Source organism: Myodes glareolus, chromosome 13 (assembly GCF_982192425.1).
Source record: "Myodes glareolus chromosome 13, mMyoGla1.1, whole genome shotgun sequence".
NCBI lineage: Eukaryota > Metazoa > Chordata > Mammalia > Rodentia > Cricetidae > Myodes > Myodes glareolus.
The window spans coordinates 49,192,531-49,213,991 of NC_142038.1; the positions used below are offsets into that span (position 1 = coordinate 49,192,531).

The window sequence follows — 21,461 nt, forward strand, 5'->3', positions numbered from 1 at the left end:
GAGGGGTGGGGCTGGCGGCCGGCGGCGGGCGGGCGGCTGAGGCACCGGGCCTGGTCCCCCAGCACCATGGCCAAGACGGTGGCGTATTTCTACGACCCCGATGTGGGCAACTTTCACTACGGTAGGGCACAGGGTTGTGCGGAAAGAGAGGTTTTGCGGGAAGGGCTGCAAGTCTAGGGGTGGGAACTGATCAACTCTTTCCTTCCCTGCCCCCAGGAGCTGGGCACCCGATGAAGCCCCATCGCCTGGCATTGACTCATAGCCTAGTCCTGCATTATGGTCTCTATAAGAAGATGATCGTGAGTCCTGCCGCTTTTGTGGGGGTTTGGGCCAGGGAATGAGCTGCGGCCTTAGGCTAGGTGGGCTGGACATACCAGGTGCAACCTACCCCTAGAGGAGGGGGAGCAGGATAGAAGGCACACAGGACATTCCCTATGTGCAGTGGTGGTGGTGGTACTGAGTGGAGGGTGTCCCCCGACTTAATGGAGACACATTTTTGACCTTAGGTGAGACTCCCTTTTAACTTGAGGACAGACCAGCCTCTGGCCTGGGGTTAGGGGGACCCTTTGAAGACAGTTTTGTTCCTTCTCATGTTATTTAGTTTACATGTTGGTGGATTGAATCCAGGGTTTCACACGTTAAGTGCGTGTTTTGCCACCGAAATACGCCTCTAGCCCCTCTGTCTTGTAGAGTGGATAGCGGTGCAGAACTGAAGATGAGGGTTGGGAGTATATTTTCTGGTGAGATTTCCCCATAATTCCTGCTCCTTCTCCTGTGTCCTTTACCTGAAAGGACAACTCTTGGAGACAACTCTACATTTTGTGGTGTATATGTGTAGAGAATATGTTCTGGGAATTTACTTTTTTGTTTGTTTGTTTGTTTTTGTTTTTGAGACAGGGATTCTCTGTGGGTAGCCCTGGCTGTCCTGAAACTCATTCTGTAGGCCAGGCTGGCTTCTAACTCAGAGATACACTTGCCTCTGATTCCTGAGTGCTGGTATTAAAGGTGTGCACCGCCACTGCCTGGTGGGAATTTACTTTTTAATATAGGATGTATCTATATGGTTCTGCCCAACTCTCCATTTCCCATGTTATACAGGTACTGTTTCTCCCCGGCTTGGAATTTCTAGCTGTGAAATGGGACAATAGCAAGACTGGTCCTTATGTACCGTGAAGATATTCAACAAGTAATCAGCGTGTTTAGGCACAGGCAGTGGTTTGGGTGTAGAAAAGAGTGAAGTGGTATTAGTGCAAGTCTGTGAATCCCCTAAAATGGTCTGTGTGGCCTTTTATCCATTTTCTAGGAGAGTAAAAGTGTTTCTTGCCCAGTATTCAAACCATTGTTTGAATCTCCACCTCTGCCCCCACTAAGGATAATAAATCTTTGGTTTAGGACTTTGGATTTCAGTTAGATTGTTATACATGTCATAGATTTGATCCCACGGTGAAAAACCCCGAGAAGAGAAAAGAATCTTGAGTTTGAGAGAGGAGATAAGTTTAGAGGGAACCATGACTGGGAAAGCTAGGAATAGGCCTGTGGGCCAGGAGAAGTGGGCTGGGAAGGTTGGAGAGACTGGGCTGCAGGGAGGAAGGAGGTGAAGTGCTCTTCAGGGGTCTTGATAAAAGTAGCTTGCCCTGGGGCTAGCGAGATGGCTCAGTGGTTAAGAGCACTGGCTGCTCTTCCAAAGGACCAGGGGTTCAGTTCCCAGCACTCATGTGGTAGCTCACAGCTCTGTAGCTCCAGTTCCAAGGGATCTGATACCCTCACACAGATATACATGCAGGAAGAACACCAATGCGCATAAAATAAAAATAAATAAGTTTTTTTTTTTTTTAAAAAAAAAAGCCTGCCCAGAATAACATCTCTTCTTCACTCAGAGTTGTCATAGAGTAACAAGGGATGGGGTAGGAAGATTGTTTTATGTGTTTTGGACAGTCTCCAGGGCTGAAATCAGTGTGGAGTGGTCTCAGCCCAGGCACTGGTATAGCACTGCCTAGGTTTGTTATCAGGTGTTTCATCCAGACTAGACCTTTTCTTCCCCTTCCTGGAACTGTGGAACCAGTAGGAAAACCGTGTGTCAAATGAGCATTGAAATGGACTTTTGTTTTGGTCACAAATATAAGTGGGAGATAACGTTCTCAACTCCTAGGCATCAGGAGGTTATAGGTGTAGGGGTTAGAGTGGTGGTTCAGCCTGTCTCCAAGCCTGGTGATCTGAGTGAGAACCCTGACAGCCACATGGTGAAAGGAGAGAATTGGCATCTAAGTTATCCCTGACTTCACTGTGGCATCTGTACCTACCTACCCTACCCACATACTCTCTCTCTCTCTCTCTCTCTCTCTCTCACACACACACACACACACAAATAATGTAATAAAATTTTAATTAAGAGTTTATAGATATAGAGTAAAAATGAGGTGAGAGAAATAGACTAATAAAAGGGATATTCATTTTTTTTCTCTGAGACTGGGCAGAAAATTTCTGGGAATTCAGGAACTCTTTGCTCTTTTTTTTTACCACTTTTTTTTTTTTTGCTTTCTAGTTGTTTCCATGGCAATTGTCACCTATCATGGTATTGGGAGTATCATTCAGTGTTTAGGTGGGATTATAATTAAGTGAGGTCTTGTCTAGTTGGACACTCTAGTAGCCCTCCTGGGCCGATCCTGTTTTGGCTAGCGCCTGAGAGAAACTTCTACCCCACAGGTATCCTGCCTTCAAAGATTAGGGCAGTATGGAAATCCAGCTAGTACCTAGGCAGTGCTCAAAATAACAACTTCCCTTTTGTCTCCATTCCCAGGTCTTTAAACCTTACCAGGCCTCCCAGCATGACATGTGCCGCTTCCATTCAGAGGACTACATTGACTTCCTGCAGAGGGTCAGCCCCACCAACATGCAGGGATTCACCAAGAGCCTGAATGCCTTCAATGTGGGTGACGACTGGTGAGGAAGCATGGGACTTTGCTGTCAAGCCAGAGGCCAGGATCTTCTGTCGAGTCCCATGGCAGCAGTGGGAGGAGCCTTCTAGTCAATGAATTATCATTCCCTCGATTGTTCAGTAGATACTTAGTAGTCGCTGGGCAGTAGTGGTGCACACCTTTAATCCTAGCACTCAGGAGGCAGAGGAAGGTGGATCTCTGAGTTTGAGGACAGCCTGATCTACCGAATTAAGTTCCAAGACAGCCAGGGCTACACACAGAAACCCTGTCCCGAAAAACAAACAAGATAAATACTTACTAATCATTTGCTCTGTCTAGGCCAGGCCCTGTGCTAGGTATGAGGGATACAAAGCTGAAGAAAAATGACAAAATTTTAATATTATGCCTTTGCTAAGTAAGTCATGGTATTCGCCATAGGACTTCTTTAGCTAGATGATTCTGCCAAGTATACACACTAACTTTAGGGCAGAGCTGTTCTTAAGTGAAATAGAGATTGAGCTGAGCTCTGGAGATGGCTGGAGAGTGAGGAGAGGGATGTGGAAGGAGGGACAGCATTGCTAGGGGACTGCTGTAGGGTGGGGTATGACTTATCTAGGGACTAGCAGGAAGTGAAGAGAAGAGTGATCTGAATGGAGGCTAAGATGAGTGGGGCTTTTTTAAAGGATAAAGCCTGAGATGGCTCACATCTGTAATCGTGGCACTTAGGTGGCAGAGGCAAGAATGCTGCTAGTTGAGCAATGACCCTATTTTTGTTTTGTATGTTTTTTAAAGTAAACAGTCACATTGTAAATCAGTGATTTTGTTTCTATAGTAGATGAAGGTCATTAAGACCAGGGAATGACATTACTAGTTTTTAATTAAACATTTTTTTTTTTTTGACGACTGGAATTGAATCCAGTCCTTTGTGCGTGTTACTTGGGCAGTCTGCTGATAAGCTACATCCCTAATCAAACCAGATTAACACTGAGCTTATATTGGAGACAGAAGACTCAAGAGACTCTAGAGAATGGGCACAAAATGATCAATGAGCCATACTAGCACTCTGGTACATTAATAAAAAATAATAAACATAGCTACAGAGTACTTAATGCTGTTTGTTTTATCTTCTTATTTATTTATTTACCTGTGAGATAGGGAACTCACTATGTAGATCAGGCTGGCTTCAAACTGGCTTCTAGTTCTGTGATTAAAGGCGTACACTATCACACCAGCTACTGTTGAAATTTTCCATTAAAATTTTCAACCTTCTTGAAAGTAGAGTAGAATAGTGAATCTGTGTACATTCTTTACCCAGCTTCAACACTTAGAAGTAAAGAACTGGTCTTTTTTTTTTTTCCTGGAGAGATAGGCCTCATTTAGTAAATGCTGGCCTTGAGCTTGAAATCTTCCTGCTTTAGCCTCCTAAGCACTAGGGTTCCGGCACATTCTTCCATACCTGTGTAGTCTTAATTCACTTGTATCTCTTTATGTTACATGAATTTAAAGCAAATCCCAGATGCCTTAAGTATTTTCATCATGTGTCTCTAAGTGTTACTCTTGTTTCTCTGTGAAACAACCCTGGCTTTCTTGGAACTCACTCTATAGACCAGGCTGGCCTCGAACTCAGAGATCAACCTTCCTCTGCCTCCCAAATGCTGTGTGTGTCTGTGTGTGATGCATTTTATTTAAATCAGGATCCAAAGAAGAGCTACACATTCACTTGGTCTCTTGACATGTAATTTATGTCTTTCCCCTTTCCACTTCGAATTTATCTTTTGAGAATCGAGGTTGTTGATCCTCTGAGTTGTTTCCTATAAACCTATTTTATATTTATAAAATATATATTATATATTTACTAAGCCCCTACCCTATTATGCATCATGCTGAGGGTTGCACACACATTCAGTTAATTCTCATAGTAACATTGGACTGTAATAGCCCCTTTCCTGGTGTTGCACCTAAGAAAAGAGAGGTCTGGGAAATTTGGTAGTTTAACTTGAGTCACCTAACTGTGGATGTGGTAGGACTCTGGTCCAGAGCCCAGGTTTTTTGTTTGTTTTGGGACAAGGCCACATGACCCCAGGCTGGCCTTGAGTTTGTGACCCTGAAAGTCAACAAAAACAGAATCTGTTACAGGCTCCTGAGTGTTAGAATAAGTCTTACTCCACCACATCTGGCTCAGATCCCAGGTTTGTAAGCCTGTTTCCTAATCTGTTTCACTGAAATAGCCAAATGACAAGTAGCTAGGGCTGTAAGATAAAGGCCAGTTCCTTAGACTGCTGTGAGCTCCTTTCCCCCTGACCCTCACACCTCACTCCCACGCGTGGGAATGCTCATGGCTCTCCAGTCAGCCGTTTCAAAGCCTTCTCAGCCTTCACTTCCATGTGGTTCTTACTTTTCCTTCCTTTTCTTTGAAAAATCTTTTTAAAATTTTACTATGTGTGTATACGTATGAATGTATATGTGTGTGTGTATGTCACACATGTGGGTACCTGTGGAGGTCAGAAGAGGCCACTGGATCCCAGAGGTGGAGTTCCCAGTTGGTTGTATATTCCCTGATGTGGGTGCTGGCAACTGAACTCAGATCTTCTAGAACTAGAGTAACTAGTGTCTTAACTGCTGAGTTACCATACACCACCTCCTTCCTTCCTCCCTTTCTTTTCTCTCTTTCCTTTCTTTCTTCCGTCTGTCTGTCCATCCGTTTGTTTTGTTTTTCAAGATAGGATCTTCTTAGGTAACCCAGGCTGTCATTGAACTGGTGATCTTCCCACCTCAGCCTCTCAGTGCTGGGGTTCTGGGTGTGTGTTGTGGTGCCTGACTTCCCATGAAGCTTTTCTTGACAGCATTGGCCCACAGTTCTGTCCTATACACATTGCGCTACTCATTTGGTGTTAGTGTCTTTCCTTCTTTCTTCTTTCTTTCTTTCTTTCTTTCTTTCTTTCTTTCTTTCTTTCTTTCTTTCTTTCTTTCTTTCTTTTCTTAATTGTTTCTGCTGCTTCTTCTGAGTTCACTTCCCAGATCTGAGTATGCAGAGTCAGCTCTTAAGCTGAAATGTTTTTTGGGAAGTAAGGGAACACTCCCTTTGGGCATTTGTGATCCATCAGTGGTCCCATCAATTGTAAACTATAGCCATATTTATCTATGCTCTCTGTTTCAGAGGATCATTTCTTTTCCCCCCTTCTATTTTAAAATTAATTTAAAATTGCTTCTTGGCCTGATGGCTAAGCCTATCATGCCAGCTGAGAAGGCGTAAGTAATCTGAAATCCATAGCTGAATTATATTTTGGGGAAGAAGCAAATCTTAAGTCTATAAACCTCTTCCACTTTATCCTTTACCTATTTCTTCTGATGTTTATCTTTTTTGGTTTTCTGAGACGGTTTCTCTGTATAGCCCTGGGTATCCTAGAACTAGCTCTATAGACCAGCCTGGCCTTGAACTCAGAGATTCATCTGCCTCTGCCTTCCCTGTGCTGGAATTAAAGACATGTGCCACCATGCCCAGCTATGGTATTTATCTTTACATTTCTAAGGAATAAAATTACTGTTGCTAGTCCTCCTAATCTATGTATTTAGATAATACCTACTATGTGCTAGGTACTGTTTTAAATGCTTTGCAGCCAGTTTCTCAATATCAACAACCTCTTACCAAACAGGCCTTAGTATAGGCTCCTTTGTAAAGAAGAGGGTATCAGGGTACAGTTGATTAAACAGCTTGTCAGCCCGGCCTCACCATCACTAACTACATGGGTAAATATAGGTTGACTGCCTTCTGAATCTGGCTTACAATCATACTTCTCTACTATATTATCTCTTATTGCTGGTTTTTTTTTTTTTATCAATTTCAGATGTTGTCTAATAAGCCATTGGTGTGGAGTATTAGCATACCATCCTACTATGTTCCCCCTTTCTCTCAGTTCATGATGCAGTAATATCACAGTTTATATTGTTGATGTATTTATTTACTTGGAAATTTATTTTTTCATTTACTTATTTACTTATTTTTGAAGGAGTAGTGCATGTGTAGAGGTCAGAGGACTGCCTATGGGAGTAGATCTCCATATGGGTTCTTCAGATTAAATTCTGGTCGGCAGGCCTTGTGACTAGGCCCCCCCCCATCTCCTGGGCCATCTTGATGCTTCCTTATTTGTATGTTTGTTTGTTTATTTATGTAGAGACAGGCCTCTGGAGCCAAGATTATTTAGCCAAGGATGTTTTTTTTCCAAAGACAGGATCTCACCTTGTAGCCTTGACTGGCCTGGCACTCCCTCTATAGACAGACTGGCCAAAAACTCACAGAGATTGTTTGGCCTCTGATCCTGAATGCTGGGATTAAAAATGTCTACCACCACACTCAGCCTTCACATTTTAAAATTTATCAGTATTCTATGGTTACATTATTATTATTATTGTTTTGGTTTTTCTCCCTCACCCACCACCCCCAAGACAGGGTTTCTATGTGTAGCCCTGATTGTCCTGGAACTCACTCTGTAGACCAGGCTTGCCTCAAACTCAGAGATCTTCCTGCTTTTGTCTCTTGAGTGCTGTGACTAACAGTGTGTGCCGCCACCACCCAGCTATGCTGACATTATTATAATTAAGATTCCAAGTAGTACTACTATTTAATTTATTTTCCTGTATATCTCTTTTGTTTTTTCTAGAATTGATAATTATCTAATCATATTTTCTTACATGGTCAGTGTATAGGCTGCACTGGGTTTTTGAGACCTAAGGCTTGGGAGTTTTTTTTTTTTTAGTCTGATCCTTGGGATTGGTTGTGTGTGTGCTTTGCTTATCTGTTAAAAATTTATTAAGTTTGAGCTGGGCAGTGGTGGCACACACCTTTAATCCCAGCATTTGGGAGGCAGAGGCAGGCAGATCTCTGTGAGTTCAAGGCCAGCCTGGTCTACAAGAGCAAGTTCCAGGACAGGCTCTAAAGCTACAGAGAAACCCTGTCTTGAAAAACAAGAATTAAAAGCATGTATGTGCCACCACTACCCAGCTGCCACCTCAGTGTTTTAAAACGAGGTCTCTCACTGGCCTGGAACTTGCTAAACAGTCTGGACTGACTATCCAGTAACCCCTTAGGTCTGCCTCCCAGAGCTGGGATTAGAAGCATTAAGCCACCAAACTTGACCTTTTTACATGGGTTCTTAAGATCTACTCCTCCTCCTTGTAACCCAGGCACTTCAACTGACCAAGCTGTCTTCCCACTACTGAATATTTCCTTCCCTCTACAAGTGCGGTCAATCCCTTCTCTCCACCTTAGCCCCAAGCAACTATTGATCTCTTCTCTATCCGTGTATTCGTTGTTTCTAGAATGTTACATAAGTTAAAATGTACAGTGTGTGGGTGGAAATCCATATAGGCAATTTGTGGCTTATTGTGCTAACAGTGAGCTAAAGGCTTTCGTTAGTTGTCTCTTTATTAGTGGTTCACACAAATGGGAATTCAGTTCTTTCTTCAAAATGTGTACTCACAAGGAATGTCATTGCACATTGTTCAAGTATGGTACACATAGACACCTCCTATGATGAACCAACCTCTTTTAGCTCAGCGTATTCACATTTTCTTGTATACCCAAGAACCTGTTTGCTTTGCTTCCCAGGTAGGATACAAACTCCCTGGCAGTTGAACATTTTTATGATTCCTGTACCATGCTTTGTACGAGGCTTGGCACGAGATTTGGTCCAAATATCTTTGTTGACTAAATCTGAAGATGGCTCAGGTGTGGAGGAGGAGAGGGGAGCTGCTAGAGGGTGGTGATTGGAGTTTGGGTGGGGAAGGAGGTGGACAATGGCCAGGAGGGTGTAATTCTGCTCTCTTTCCTACAGTCCAGTGTTTCCCGGGCTCTTCGAGTTCTGCTCCCGTTACACAGGCGCATCTCTGCAAGGAGCAACACAGCTGAACAACAAGGTGATGTAGTGACGTAGCGCTAGTCTGTAGTCCTGGTCCCCTTTCCCGTGGGTCTCCAGATTCAGGACCGTTTATAGGCTTGACTGGAACCCGGCTTCCGTGGTGGGCAGGAAGGAGACTGAGTGGGTATTTGTCTTTCAGATCTGTGATATTGCCATCAACTGGGCTGGTGGTCTACACCATGCCAAGAAGTTTGAGGTAAGGCTGAAGTGGGAAGACTGGCTGCCATTAAGTTAGGTGGTCAGAATGACAATGTTGGGGTAGCTGGGTGGAAGAATTGTTCCTCTGCTTATAAATCCATCTCCCACAGGCCTCTGGCTTCTGCTATGTCAATGACATTGTAATTGGCATCCTGGAGCTGCTCAAGTAAGTGCTCCAGGAGGAGAGGGGAGACTCCCTAGGCCTTGGCCCCACCCTGACCGCCTTCCCCACTGGCTTCTGGCTTCTCAAGTCTGTGATGCTTTTCTCAGGTGGCTTCTTCAGCGCCTGCTCACTTATCAGTCCACTTTGCGCGTCCCTTTCCTTCCTTGTCCCTAGCCTGAGGATGAAGGCCTGGGCTTTCAGGAGGAAACTTGGTGGGATGGGGTTTCAAGTGACTTGGCCAGAAACAGACTCTAAATATTTCCCAAGCTTGTGTTGGGGAGGAGAAGATGGGGGATTTACTTCTTTCCCCAGAGCATGACTTTATCATCACACCAGGTACCACCCTCGGGTGCTCTACATTGATATCGATATCCACCATGGTGATGGGGTTCAGGAAGCCTTCTACCTCACTGACCGGGTCATGACTGTGTCATTCCACAAATATGGAAATTACTTCTTTCCTGGAACAGGTAAGATGACTGCGTCTTGTGTATCCCTTAGCTCTTTGTGTGTTTTGTTTTGAGACAGGGTCTTGCTCCATAGTCCAGGCTAGCCTTAAATTCCAAATCCTCTTTAATCAGCATCCTGAATGATGGGATTATTTTGTCCTCTCCTCAGAGAAGCGTTTCTGATCACTCCATTAAATTAAATAAACAGGTACCTCGCCCTGTCTCTTTTTCTCACTGCTAGTTACATTTATTATAGTTTTTTGTTCATTCTCTTAGTCACTATTCTATTGCTGTGAAACCACAGCCAAGACAACTCTTATGAAAGAAAGCATTTACATGGGGGCTTGCTTACAGTTTCAGAGGTTTAGTCCGTTATTATCATGGTGGGGAGCATGGCAGCATGCAGGCAGGCTCTGCGCAGGAGTTGAGAGCTACATCCTGATTCACAGGCAGGGACACTCTGGGCTCGGCTTGGATTTTTGGAACCTCAAAGCCCACCCCTGGTGACACTTTCTTAAACAGGCCACACTTCCTAATCCTTCTCCAGCAGTGCCACTCCCTGATGACTAAGCATTCAAATATGCCTAAGGGGGAGTCATTCTCATTCAAACCACACATCCTCCTACCTTATCACAAACCCCAAAAGTATGAACTTGGTGGAATTTCATTAGGTCTGTTCATTACTGTACTCTTATGTCTCGCATACATCCTAGCACACAGTAGTTCCTCAGAAATATTTATTGAAATGAGTGTGATGGCATATGCCTGTTTTCTCAGTAGGCAGGCTTGGGAGGCTAAGGTGGGAGGGTTGCCTTAAGTTTGAGACCAGTCTGGGATATATAGCTAGACTATGTCTCAGAGAGAGAGAGAGAGAGAGAGAGAGAGAGAGAGAGAGAGAGAGGGGAGGGAATTAATCAGGGACTGGAGAGATGACTCAGCTGTTAAGAGCATTTACTGCCCTTGCAGAGAACCCAGGTTCTGTTCTCAGCACCCACATGGCAGCTCACAACTGTAACTCCCAGTTCCAGGAGATCTGATGCCCTCTTCTGACCTCCGTGGACACCAGGCATGAATCAGGCAGGAAGACACATACCTGTAATCTTAGCAATCAGCAAACTGAGATAAGGGGAGTGAGAGTTTGGAGGTAGCCTGAGCAACCCAGGAGGTTCCTGGCCAGCCTGAGTATATAACTGTGACCCTGTATTGAAGGAATGCAAGGTGCTGGAGCCTTGGAGAGCATGTGGTAGAGGTCAGGAAGGAACAGCTGTGTCATGAAAACTACCTTGCCTGACTACTGTACCCACTTTTCTATAGGTGACATGTATGAAGTTGGAGCAGAGAGTGGCCGCTACTATTGTCTCAATGTGCCCTTACGGGATGGCATTGATGACCAGAGTAAGTACTGGTGGCTTCTCCATGTTCACTTTCCCCCTGTGTTTTCTCTTTCAATTAACCTCTTCTACCTAGTATTGTCTATTGTTGGGCCAGGTGTCCTTAAGGATGAATGGCCTTCAGAGGGACCACGAACCCCTGGAATTTGTATGCAATATAGTATGTGTTTGTGCATTTTTATTTATTTGTTAATTTTTCTGGGAAGAAGGTTGTTAGTGTTCATCAGTCACTCAGCAGTTTGTGATACCCTCCAGAAGTTCAGAACCAATGTTTGGTTCTGTGAGTTGCCCCTTTCCTGGGCTACATGCTCTCTCAACCCCCTTTTTCCTTTTGTTCCCTGTCTCCCCATCCCCTTGGGGTGCCAGGTTGCCCACCTTTGGCCCTCTCCCAGGTTACAAGCACCTTTTCCAGCCAGTCATCAGCCAGGTGGTGGACTTCTACCAACCCACATGCATCGTGCTTCAGGTAATGCTGTTAGCACCTCCCTAAGAGGCCTTGCCTGGGCTTGAGGAAAGAGTTCTGGGAAGAATAAGTCCTCCAAACTGGTGAGGGAAGGACAGTAGAGGACATTGGTGTTCTGATTGTTCATGTTACTGTAGCCGTCTGGGTTTCTTCTTTGTGCAGTGTGGAGCTGACTCCCTGGGTTGTGACCGATTAGGCTGTTTCAATCTCAGCATACGAGGCCATGGGTGAGAACTGCCTTCCTTCTTGTTCTTGTTGTTGGTCTTTAAAGTTGCATTTCATCATCATCATCATCATTATTATTTGTGTTTGTGTGCGTCCTTGACCAGGCTTTGAACTTGTGATCCTCCTGTCTTAGCCTCCCAAATTCTAGGATTATCAACTCAGGCACCACACCTAGCTTGAGAATTTACTATAGACAGCATGCTTTGGGAAGGTTTTTCTAAAAAGGTGAAATGGGAGTGGAGACCTAGAGACTAAGAAGGAATGAGCCCTGAACGGAGAACAGAGAATCATGCCCTATGCAGTGAAAAGGGCCAGTAGAAAGCCCAGAGACCAAAAAAGCTGCAGTCTTGATGAGGAAGAAATAAAGCCAGTGAGGCCAGAACACAGTGAGGTGCTGAAAGCTGGCCAGGTTGAGAGTGCACAGCTACTAGACCATGGATAATACAAAACTGTGGAAGGGTTTTAAACAGGGAAGTGACATGGGCCAGTGAATTTAAAAGTGATTGATTATTCTGACTGCTAAATGAAGAAAGGTTTGGGGTGGGAGTCAGAGCACAGGATGGGCAGTGGAAAGCCAGTTAGAAGCCATAAACATTGTTTGGGCAGGGGATGTGGCGGAGAGAAGTTGAGGATTTGAAGATGTATGCTGAAGGTTAGAACAGTCTAGGTGGGACACTGACGAGAGTAGTTGAATAGCAGGTAAGGTGCCAGGGAGAATATTAAGCAAGACAGAGTGAGGGTGTGCTTTATTTTAAAGTATTTATTGAGATACAAAATATTAAATATACTGTTTTTAAAGAATTTTTTACTTATTCATTCTTTCATGTGTGTGTGTGTGTTCATGTGTGAGCGCCAGAAGTAGGTATTGGATCTCCTGGAGCTAGAGTTACAGGTGCTTGTGAGCTGCTCAGTGTATGTGCTGGAAACTGAAACTCTGGTCTTCAGGAAGAGCAGTAAACACACTTTACTGCTGTGTCAACTCTCCAGTCCCTAGTGCACACTAATCTTGAATAAAATCTAATCTTGAGGCAGGAAGGCATGGGGTGGGGATCGGGTGAATAGCACACTCAGTAAAAGTGCTTGCTACACAAACATGAAGACTTGAATTTGATCCCCCAGAACCCATGTAAGAATGTCAGGCCCAATAGCATGCATTTATGATTCATAATCTCAGTCCTGGTAAGGTAGAGACAAGAAGATTCCTAGGGCTTGGTGACCAGTCATCTTAGCCTAATTGGGAAGTTTCAGGCCCAAAAATAAAAAATAAAAAGAGGTGGATGGTACCTTTAGAACAACACTTGATATCTTCTGGCCGCTCTGTACATATGCACATACATGTAGACATCCCCAACACACACATGCAGGCATCAACACACATGAAGATTCACACACATCTACACAAGCAGTCACACACAAAAAATGCCACTGTGAGTTATGCTGCCCAGAACAACATAGAGAACATTTAGTTGCCAGTTTCTTTGTCTAGCATTCAAGTGATACCTGGGGTCACATTCTTGGATTCACCCACTCCTCTTATTGCTTCTAACAGGGAATGTGTTGAATATGTCAAGAGCTTCAATATCCCTCTCCTGGTGCTGGGTGGTGGTGGCTACACTGTCCGAAATGTTGCCCGGTGCTGGTGAGTCCTCCGTTCTCTTTCTCCTTTGTGATTCACTATGGACTCTTAAGAAATTGGAGGGATGGTCCTTGCAGCCCACATGGTTAGCCCAACCCCCTCTGCTTGCTGGTTTCAGGACATATGAAACATCTCTGCTAGTAGAAGAGGCCATTAGTGAGGAACTTCCCTATAGTGGTAAGGTCTACCTCATGGTGCCCCTTCCCCATTCTCACCAATCCCCAGAATGACCTTGTTTGAAGGCAGATGGGAAATATGTTCTGGGAGCTCTGCAGACTAAACCCCTGGACTTAGAGCAGAGCAAATAACTCGGGACTAGGATGGGAAAAGATGGGAATGTCGCGGGACTCACCTTTTTGTATTCAGCCGTACTGCTTCATCCCCTCTTCCAATCCCTTCCCATCTCTAAGAATACTTCGAGTACTTTGCCCCGGACTTCACGCTCCATCCAGACGTCAGCACCCGCATCGAGAATCAGAACTCACGCCAGGTTAGCAGCTGGGAGAAGCTGGAGAAGTGATGAGAAGAGGACTCGAGAGGTCGGGGAGGTGGGAAATAGGAGAAAGCAAGAGAAGGAGGTCCTGGCTGTCACTGTCACGCTTACCATTGTGGGGAAGCCCAGGATAAAGTAGGGACAGTTATCAACTGGGATCTGAACTTGAAATACTTCTTAAAACCAGTTCAGAGCAGAAGGCAGAGAGGAGGGTGTGTATTCCGGGAATTCAGGAGCTGCTGACTTTTCCTTCCTTTCAACTAGTATCTGGACCAGATCCGCCAGACAATCTTTGAAAACTTGAAGATGCTGAACCATGCACCTAGTGTCCAGATTCATGATGTCCCTGCAGACCTCCTGACGTACGACAGGACTGATGAGGCTGATGCAGAAGAGAGAGGTCCTGAGGAGAACTACAGCAGGTCTGGGCCAGGGGCTTGAGGACAGGTGGTTCCTTGGGTCTGCAGAGGGGGCTTCTGAGTGGGAAAGAATGGGAAGACACTAGTTCATCTGGCCCAGGCTTATTGTCTCCTTTAGGCTGCAAGTTTTCTACCTTTTTTGACACTTTCAATAACAAAACAACATATTTATTGAAACTATTATAAACAGCATCGAAATGTTTTTACACAGTCCCAGAATCATTCCATGAAAGTAACCATTATTAATGGTTTGACTTATGTCTTATTTGATAGATCATTTTCTGTAGATTATAGGATAAATAATTCTACCTGTACATGCATCTATTCAGACTTTTATTTATGTAGTTATTTTCTTTTTCCTTTATGCTTTATTGTTGTTTATCGAAACAGGGCTTCTCTGTGTAGATCAGGCTGGCCTTGAAATCAGAGATTTTCTGCATGGGCCACCATGCCTAGTTCTTTCTTGGTGTTTTTGAGATTGGGTTTGACTGTCATAGCACAAGCTGGCCTTGAGTTCATAATAATTTTCTGCCTTAGCTTCCTAAATGCTGGGTTAAAGGCAGGCACCACCCAACCCAGTTTATGCATTTTTTGTGAATACAAATAAGGATATTCACAATATATTGTTCTGACTTACACTTGCCTGTTTTCTTTTCTTTTAAAAAGATTTTTTCCAGGGCTGGAGAAATAACTTGGTGGTTAAGAGCATTGGCTGCTCTTCCAAAGGATCCAGTTTCAATTCCCAGCACTCACATGGCAATTCTCAACTGTCTGTAATTCCAGTTCCAGGGGATCTGACACCCATGGCAAAACACCAATGCACATAAAATTTAAAAAAAAATTTTTTTTCCCATGTCAGTATATATAGATCACTGTTTTCTCCATTGTATCAACATTGTGTGGGGATAGCATAATGTAATCAATTACCACTCATGGGTATTTACATTATTCCCTACCCTACTTCACCCCCTTTTTTTGGTGGCTATTAAAGTAGTAAAGAATGTGGCACTGAATCTCTTTAGATAATACATCTAATAATACATGCTTGTTTGAGTGGGTCTGATTTTCAGAATTGTTGATGTTAGGGCAAAGGCCGTATGTAGTAAAACCTTTTATATTTGCTGCCAAATTGAAGACTTACAAAAAGTCTTCAGTGATTTAGTTACATTCTTTTTTTTTTTTAATCTTTTATTTATTTTTAGACTCATTTATTTTACTTTATGTGTATGGTGTTTCACTTGTATGTATTTATATGCACCATTGTGTACCTGGTGCCTGCTAAAGTCAGAAGAGGGTGTCAGATCCCTTGGAACGGGAGTTAAGGGTGGTCGCGAGCTGCCATGGGGTTCTGGGAAAAGAACTGAGGTCATTTGCAATGGCAGCGAGTGCCATCTCGTCAGCTCCCTGTTTACAGTCTCGCCAGCACTTTTCTCGGTCCTTCTGAGCACTGAACCAGACGGGTCACTGCCCACATCATTCTGTTTTATAGGGTTCTTAGATTTATTTGTTCAGCTGTCTTCTTTGGGTTTGAGAATTGTATTGAGTGAGGTGTGTGTAAATATGTAAATAATCTTTATCTTTCTTAGATCTATGTTGAAATATTTGTAGCTAGAATGAAATAGGCAGGGAAAGATTAATATTCATTATTTTTTTTTTCTGTTTGTTAATCCTTGAAGAAATTTTTGGAAAATGAAGAACAAGGACAGCAGAACCCAGAAGGGCCTAGAGAGAGAGAGAGACAGACAGACAGACAGACAGTGAGCCAGAGATTTGGTGGGAAACAGATCTCCTTACAGAACTGATATTTTGCTCTGCTACAGATGTGGATGACTTCGCAGTTCCTTCTAGAACCTACTTTTGGGTCATAGAATTCTGACCTCCATCTTTCTCCTCTGGACTTGGTCTTGACTGCTTTGGCCCTTGGACTTCCCTAGTTGCCCTCCCCCATGGGTAACCCCTTCTTCCCTGCCGTGGGTGAGGAAGTATTGACCCTCTGGCTCAGACTCCTTCCGATCATCGTCTCCTTGCATCTCCCGGTCTCTCAAGCCTGACTTCCAGAAATTGATTTCCACTGTCTTAGCTGGTTTGTCCATAACTGTTTCTGAGTTCTCCCTTCTGTCCAGGTTTGCCTTTTTCTTCTGTAGTCACATGCTCACATCTGGTTCTCGTCTCGGCACTGTTTAGCCTTCTGGACTGCCAGGAGTAACTTCTGTTTCTGAGCCTTGCCTCACTGTCAGGCTACCTGCTGCCATAGCTCCAACTAATACATGACTTGCAGAGTGGCCGCAGTGAGACATTTGCAGAGGTCTCAGCTCCACATTAAGTACTTCATGGTGTCATTCTGTTGCCATCAGACAATCCTAAGAGGTGGCTCTTAACCCTCAGATGACTAGAGGAAGAATCCAAGGCTCAGAGAGACTAAGTAACTAGGGTTCTGCAGCTAATATCAGGACTGAGACCCAATCCTAAATTTTAGGGTGATAGAGATGGGCTTACTGAGTAGACACGACCTTGTCTGCCTTAGTTCCTTAGCTTCTCTTCAGTGACCTTCTCAGTTCTCTCTTTCAAAGAATAGTGTTTCAAAAAGAAGGAAGCCTGTATTGAGTGCTTACTGGGTACTGTGTTGCTATCACTCCCTTCTTACGGGAGTTTTAACATCGTGTTCATCTTTGCTCATACCTTTCCCTGTGTCCAGTCTTCCCCTCACAGCTTCCCTGTGTCAATCTTTGCTCATACCTTTTCCTGCGATAGTCTCCCCTCAAACCTTTCTGTCTTCAAACAGCTTGAAAACATCCTGTACACAGACCCTTACCTCATCTTCTGAAATGACTTTTGTCCACCCGCATAACCCCCAACAGCCCTGGTCTCCTTGTCCTTCTGGAATGACTCAGTTTCCTTGGATATTGTGATTTCTGTACTTGTCTTTTTGTGGCTTAATGCAACCTTCCTGAGATCTTTGCCTGGCCAGCTTCTTCATGGAAGTCAGGTATTTCATGCTCAGAACAGTTTCTCCTTGCATCTGTAGGTGAAATGTCATCCTCTTATTCATCAGACTCAGTCATGTAGAACACGCCACATTTGAAATTATTGTATTCATTCGTTTGCTTTGTTATTGCTAGTCTCATGAGGTAAGCTTTGAGACACTGTACGAAAACCTTATCTGGCTGACTCTCTGCTGTTTTGCTAAAGTCTACAGCAGTACCCAGCACACAGAAGTCTCCATGTATTGGATACATGGATTACAGTAAGTCCCTGCCAGCAAAAGGAGAGGAACTGGCTTTGGAGAGGACTAATGGAGAACTGGCTCTGAGAAGAGTGCCTGGAGGAAGAGTGGGTTTCTAATCTCTTGTCCCTTGCTTTGCAGGCCAGAGGCACCCAATGAATTCTATGATGGAGACCATGACAATGACAAGGAGAGCGATGTGGAGATTTAGAGCAGCACGGATGCTGTGTCCCCAGGAATTCCTTTTCATCTCTTGGGTGGGAAGGAAAGTATGGCCCCCCCAGTCCTGAACTGGGTACCTCCAAGGCTTTTACTAACTCTGGTGAAGGGTTTGAAAACCACATGTGGTTCTAGAATCATTTACCCCTTTTCCTCAAACTGTCATAGCCTGATGATGGTCCCCACTGGGGATGAGACAGGAGCACAGATCTCTGGACACCCTGGATAATGAGCCCTAGAGGCTGTTCCCAGCCCTCTGGCCCTGTGTTTGTTCTCTCCCTGCTTCCAACTCAGAGGCTTTTAGAGATGAAATTTTGACAGTACTAAGGTCACCTCTGACTTCCTCCTGGGTTCCTCTGCTGCAGTTCTTGTTTCCATGGTAGGGGAGGAGGGCCTGGCTCTCTGAGACCTTACCTGTAGACGAAGTGCAGTGACAAGTAGGGGAGGCTGTGAAGATGCCCTGTTCTAACTGCCTTTATGTCCATTTTACCAGTTTTTAATCCAATAAACCAATTGGTATTTTTTTGTACCTTTCTGGGAATTTTACTTCTTGTTAGCTACCTATGTATGATGGGAAAGGGAACTAGAGATGATGATGTGTATAATAAAATTGTTAACATTCATTCAGCACTTTATGTTAGGCCCTGTGTGTGTATTCTCCATGGGTCATTTCACTCAAATGGGGAATTAATAGACCATTTCTGCTGAAGAGCTAGATTAACCTGGGCAGATCACTAGCCTGAGAAGGTATAAAAAATGGCTTTAGTTATGCGAGCAGGCGTGTTTGAGATGGGAGTGTTAGGTAGTAAAGAGGTCCTGAGATAGCACAGTAAGAGCTCAACTGTGCTGCGTGTAGGAAGCTGCAGCTGACGGAGACACAGGGCTGGCTCCTGTATACACTACAAACACAGACCCGTTTCTGGAAGACTATAGTTGGGCATGGTAAATGTGGGTGTTGACAGTGGTACAAGAAAAGAGTGTTAGATGGGCCACTCTTGCTATCCTTTCACTCTGGCTTAGGAATAAGTAGCATTGGAATTCTCCTGGACAGCCTGCAGGGAGGGCTGGACACCTCTGTGCAACTTCTCCAGCAGTTGGAAGGCTGAAAACACACGGGAGATGAAGTCCGGATTTCAGAGACACAAAGTTAGAGACCCTGGTATTACATACATCTGAGCACTGGAGGCTCCTGTCCTCAGGAATACACACTTGAAATCCTTTTCTTTAGACTTCAGGGTTATTTAGTCCTCCCTACAGACCCCGTGTCAGGTAGATGTAGCCAGGAGAATGGATGGAGTTGCCGAGAGAGATCATGTGAAGACCACACCGAGAGAACTCATGCAGGCACATTTGGTTTAGCCTGTGGGCAATCTTGGTTAAATATGGTGTGGCTGTCAGATTGATCTGTTTGTCATTTTCTATCAATTATGAGTGACTTCAGCTCTCAGAGTCCCAATTTCTTAAATGGTGATACCAGTAGAGTCTGTCATGAAATTGTGAGAATTCAGTGAGGAAAGATATGTCATGCTTAACATATAGCCTGGCCTATAGCATGTGCCAGGAATATAGTAACTACTTAATTGCTGCCTAGGCTATTGACAATAATTAGTCTACATAAGAAACAACTAGAAAGCTAATGTAGGATTCAGGGCTGTGTAATGTAACTCTATACCTGGTCTAGATTGGTGCTTGCTTGAACTCAGTTCTTGGCACATAGTTTTCTATATTAAGTAAGTCATTTTTACATTATTTTTTAATGCACTTACTGCCCAGGCATCATATACATACAAACTGCATTATCCCACAAAACCTAGCATTTAATTTTCAGCCAAAATATCAGTGTTTCTACGATAAGATTCTTGGTTCAAACAATAAAATTCTGGCTGGGGTGTGAGGTGGTCTAGCTTTAAGCCACGTGGGCTCTGCGTGGGAGCCTAAAGGCCTCCTTTGTTCCAACCGCCAGGGGGCAGTATGGCCCGCTGCCGCCTGGAAGAGAGCACCGCCCCCTCTCCGTCCCCCCCCCCCCCCCCACGTGGGTCCGAATGGTTAGGCCCGCTGGGCAGGTATCGCTTCCGCGACGTCCCTCCACCCCCCCTCCCTTCCCCCATTGGTAGGGGCTGCGGGTCCGGGCGGAAGTGGGGCAGCGGGAGGGAGCGAGGCGTCACCGTTGTATATTCATGAGGCGCGCGCAGCCCAGCATGTAAATGAGGCGGGGCGCGGCGGCCGGCTAAGAAGGCTGCTGGGCGGCGGCGGCGGTTGCTGGCTCAGGGCAGCCCGGCGCGAGTGGTGTAGACCAGGGGTCACTGGCCAGCGCTAACCGGGACATGGAGCCGTCCGGCGGGGGCCTGGGGCCCGGCCGAGGAACCCGGGACAAGAAGAAGGGTCGGAGCCCTGATGAGCTGCCTGCGACGGGCGGCGACGGCGGCAAACCTAAGAAATTTGTGAGTGTCCCTCCCACCCTGCTCCTCAGCCTGGCGGGGTGGCCGCCCTCTGAACTCGGGCGACCCTCGCTGCCCTCCGGGGGCGTCTGCCTGCCGCTGGGGAGCCGCCCCCGCGCCTCTCTTCCTGGTTTCGTTGGGTCCTGGGCTTCGCAGTCCCACATTCTCCCCCTCCCGGACTTCGGGAAGCTCGGGAGTCCCACCTGGTCCTCGCTGCGGCCACCTTGGAGCTTCCCTCACTCTTCAGTCCGCAGGCTCTGCGCTCCCGCCCCCGTGGCCCCGCGGGCTCTCAGCCCCACTTCCTTTCTTCTGCCTCTGGTACCCCCCACACGTTTTTTTTTTTTTTAAATTTCTTTTCTTTTTTTCTTTCGCCCCCCCCCCCCCAAGCTGTTCTGGGTCCATTTTTTTTCTTTTCACCCATACCCCGTTTGGGACATTCTCTTTCTTCTGAAAGGTCATTTCTTTCCTCACTAGTGATCCCTTTCACCTGCTAACTTTCCTTCTGCCCTGTCCCCTTCCAGGGCCCTCAGCTTGGTGTCACCTGGTAATGCTTCCCCTCAGGAATGTTACCAGACTTGAGTCCTGTCTCCCGCCTCCTTTGGACGTTTGTCCTTGTGATTACGGGTATGGGTTCCTGCCCAGGTCCTGTGGTCATCGAGGCATGGCAGTAATTGATTTCCCAGTATTTTCCTGTCCACGAAACCTGTTTCTTTTTGCCCTGTTGCTCATCACTTAAGAGGGTTAGAACTTTTCTCACGATACTGTGCCCTTCATGACCCGAGCTGGTGACTAACCTCCCTCTTAAGCAAGTTAGACTTCAAGTCCAATAAGTTTGTGAGTAATTTGCTTTTTATACTTTTTAAAAATAATAACTATCTCAACTCACCGTTCGCCGTCTTCTGGGCCCCTAGGTTCCGGACATCTCTTTTCCTACCTGTAGGAGAGTTTATCTTTCCATAGGTGCCGATTATTAAGTCTAGTCGGAGGAACTCTCAAAGTTCGTGTAACGCGATATTTTGCTACCTGTTGCCTTTCCTAACTAAATCCTCTTCTCTCTCTAGGGAGCTGCTTGCCTCTTACTGTAAAAGCTTTGAAAGATACTGAGCAGTCAAAAAGGGAGTTTCTGCTCAGCTGTTTGCCAGTAGTTAACTATATACTTAGTTTGCTCTTCCAGGTGGCTTTAGTAACCTCTCTGACCAACTAAGTGGCTGGTAACTCTCACCTCTTGTCCCCCCCCCCCCCCCCCGCCCCCGCACTCTCCACCCCCTCCGCATCCTGATCCAAGGCCACAGGTTTGGGAAGTAAACTGATGAA

General features: G+C 45.3%; 2 protein-coding genes and 1 long non-coding RNA gene across 5 annotated transcripts in view; 2 read left to right on the top strand and 1 right to left on the bottom strand.

Moving 5' to 3' along the window:
• Hdac3 (histone deacetylase 3) lies at positions 1-18,344 on the top strand. Its single transcript, XM_048419737.3, has 15 exons — positions 1-121; positions 217-299; positions 2,798-2,940; positions 8,747-8,828; positions 8,970-9,026; positions 9,139-9,194; positions 9,528-9,661; positions 10,955-11,035; positions 11,424-11,497; positions 11,657-11,721; positions 13,269-13,358; positions 13,474-13,532; positions 13,766-13,845; positions 14,113-14,270; positions 17,632-18,344. The coding sequence occupies exons 1-15, from the start codon at positions 67-69 to the stop codon at positions 17,699-17,701; spliced, it is 1,287 nt and encodes a 428-aa protein (XP_048275694.1). The 5' UTR covers positions 1-66; the 3' UTR covers positions 17,702-18,344.
• Positions 13,152-21,332, bottom strand: LOC125390659 (uncharacterized). 2 transcript variants are annotated; one of them, XR_015734714.1, is made up of 3 exons: positions 21,034-21,332; positions 13,708-14,324; positions 13,152-13,402 (listed from the first exon to the last, which is right to left on the bottom strand). It is a non-coding gene; the product is annotated as an uncharacterized LOC125390659 (long non-coding RNA). The 2 variants fall into 2 exon arrangements; XR_015734713.1 differs by having other exon boundaries at positions 13,152-14,324.
• LOC125390654 (protein diaphanous homolog 1) overlaps positions 19,927-21,461 on the top strand; it is a 46,108-nt gene continuing 44,573 nt past the window's right edge. Inside the window, exon 1 of one of the 2 annotated variants that reach the window (XM_087896093.1) lies at positions 19,927-20,150. In XM_087896093.1, coding sequence (XP_087752219.1) covers positions 20,034-20,150 — 117 coding nt within the window. In that variant the 5' untranslated portion in view covers positions 19,927-20,033. The remainder of the gene's footprint in view (positions 20,151-21,461) is intronic. The other variant, XM_087896094.1, reaches the window with a different exon arrangement.

Excerpts from the sequence above, each read along its gene's own strand:
- Hdac3 (XM_048419737.3), top strand. The coding sequence starts at position 67 with ATGGCCAAGACGGTGGCGTATTTCTACGACCCCGATGTGGGCAACTTT. Across the intron at positions 2,941-8,746 it reads TTCAATGTGGGTGACGACTG|TCCAGTGTTTCCCGGGCTCT; the intron begins GTGAGGAAGCAT and ends TCTTTCCTACAG. Across the intron at positions 9,662-10,954 it reads TTACTTCTTTCCTGGAACAG|GTGACATGTATGAAGTTGGA; the intron begins GTAAGATGACTG and ends ACTTTTCTATAG.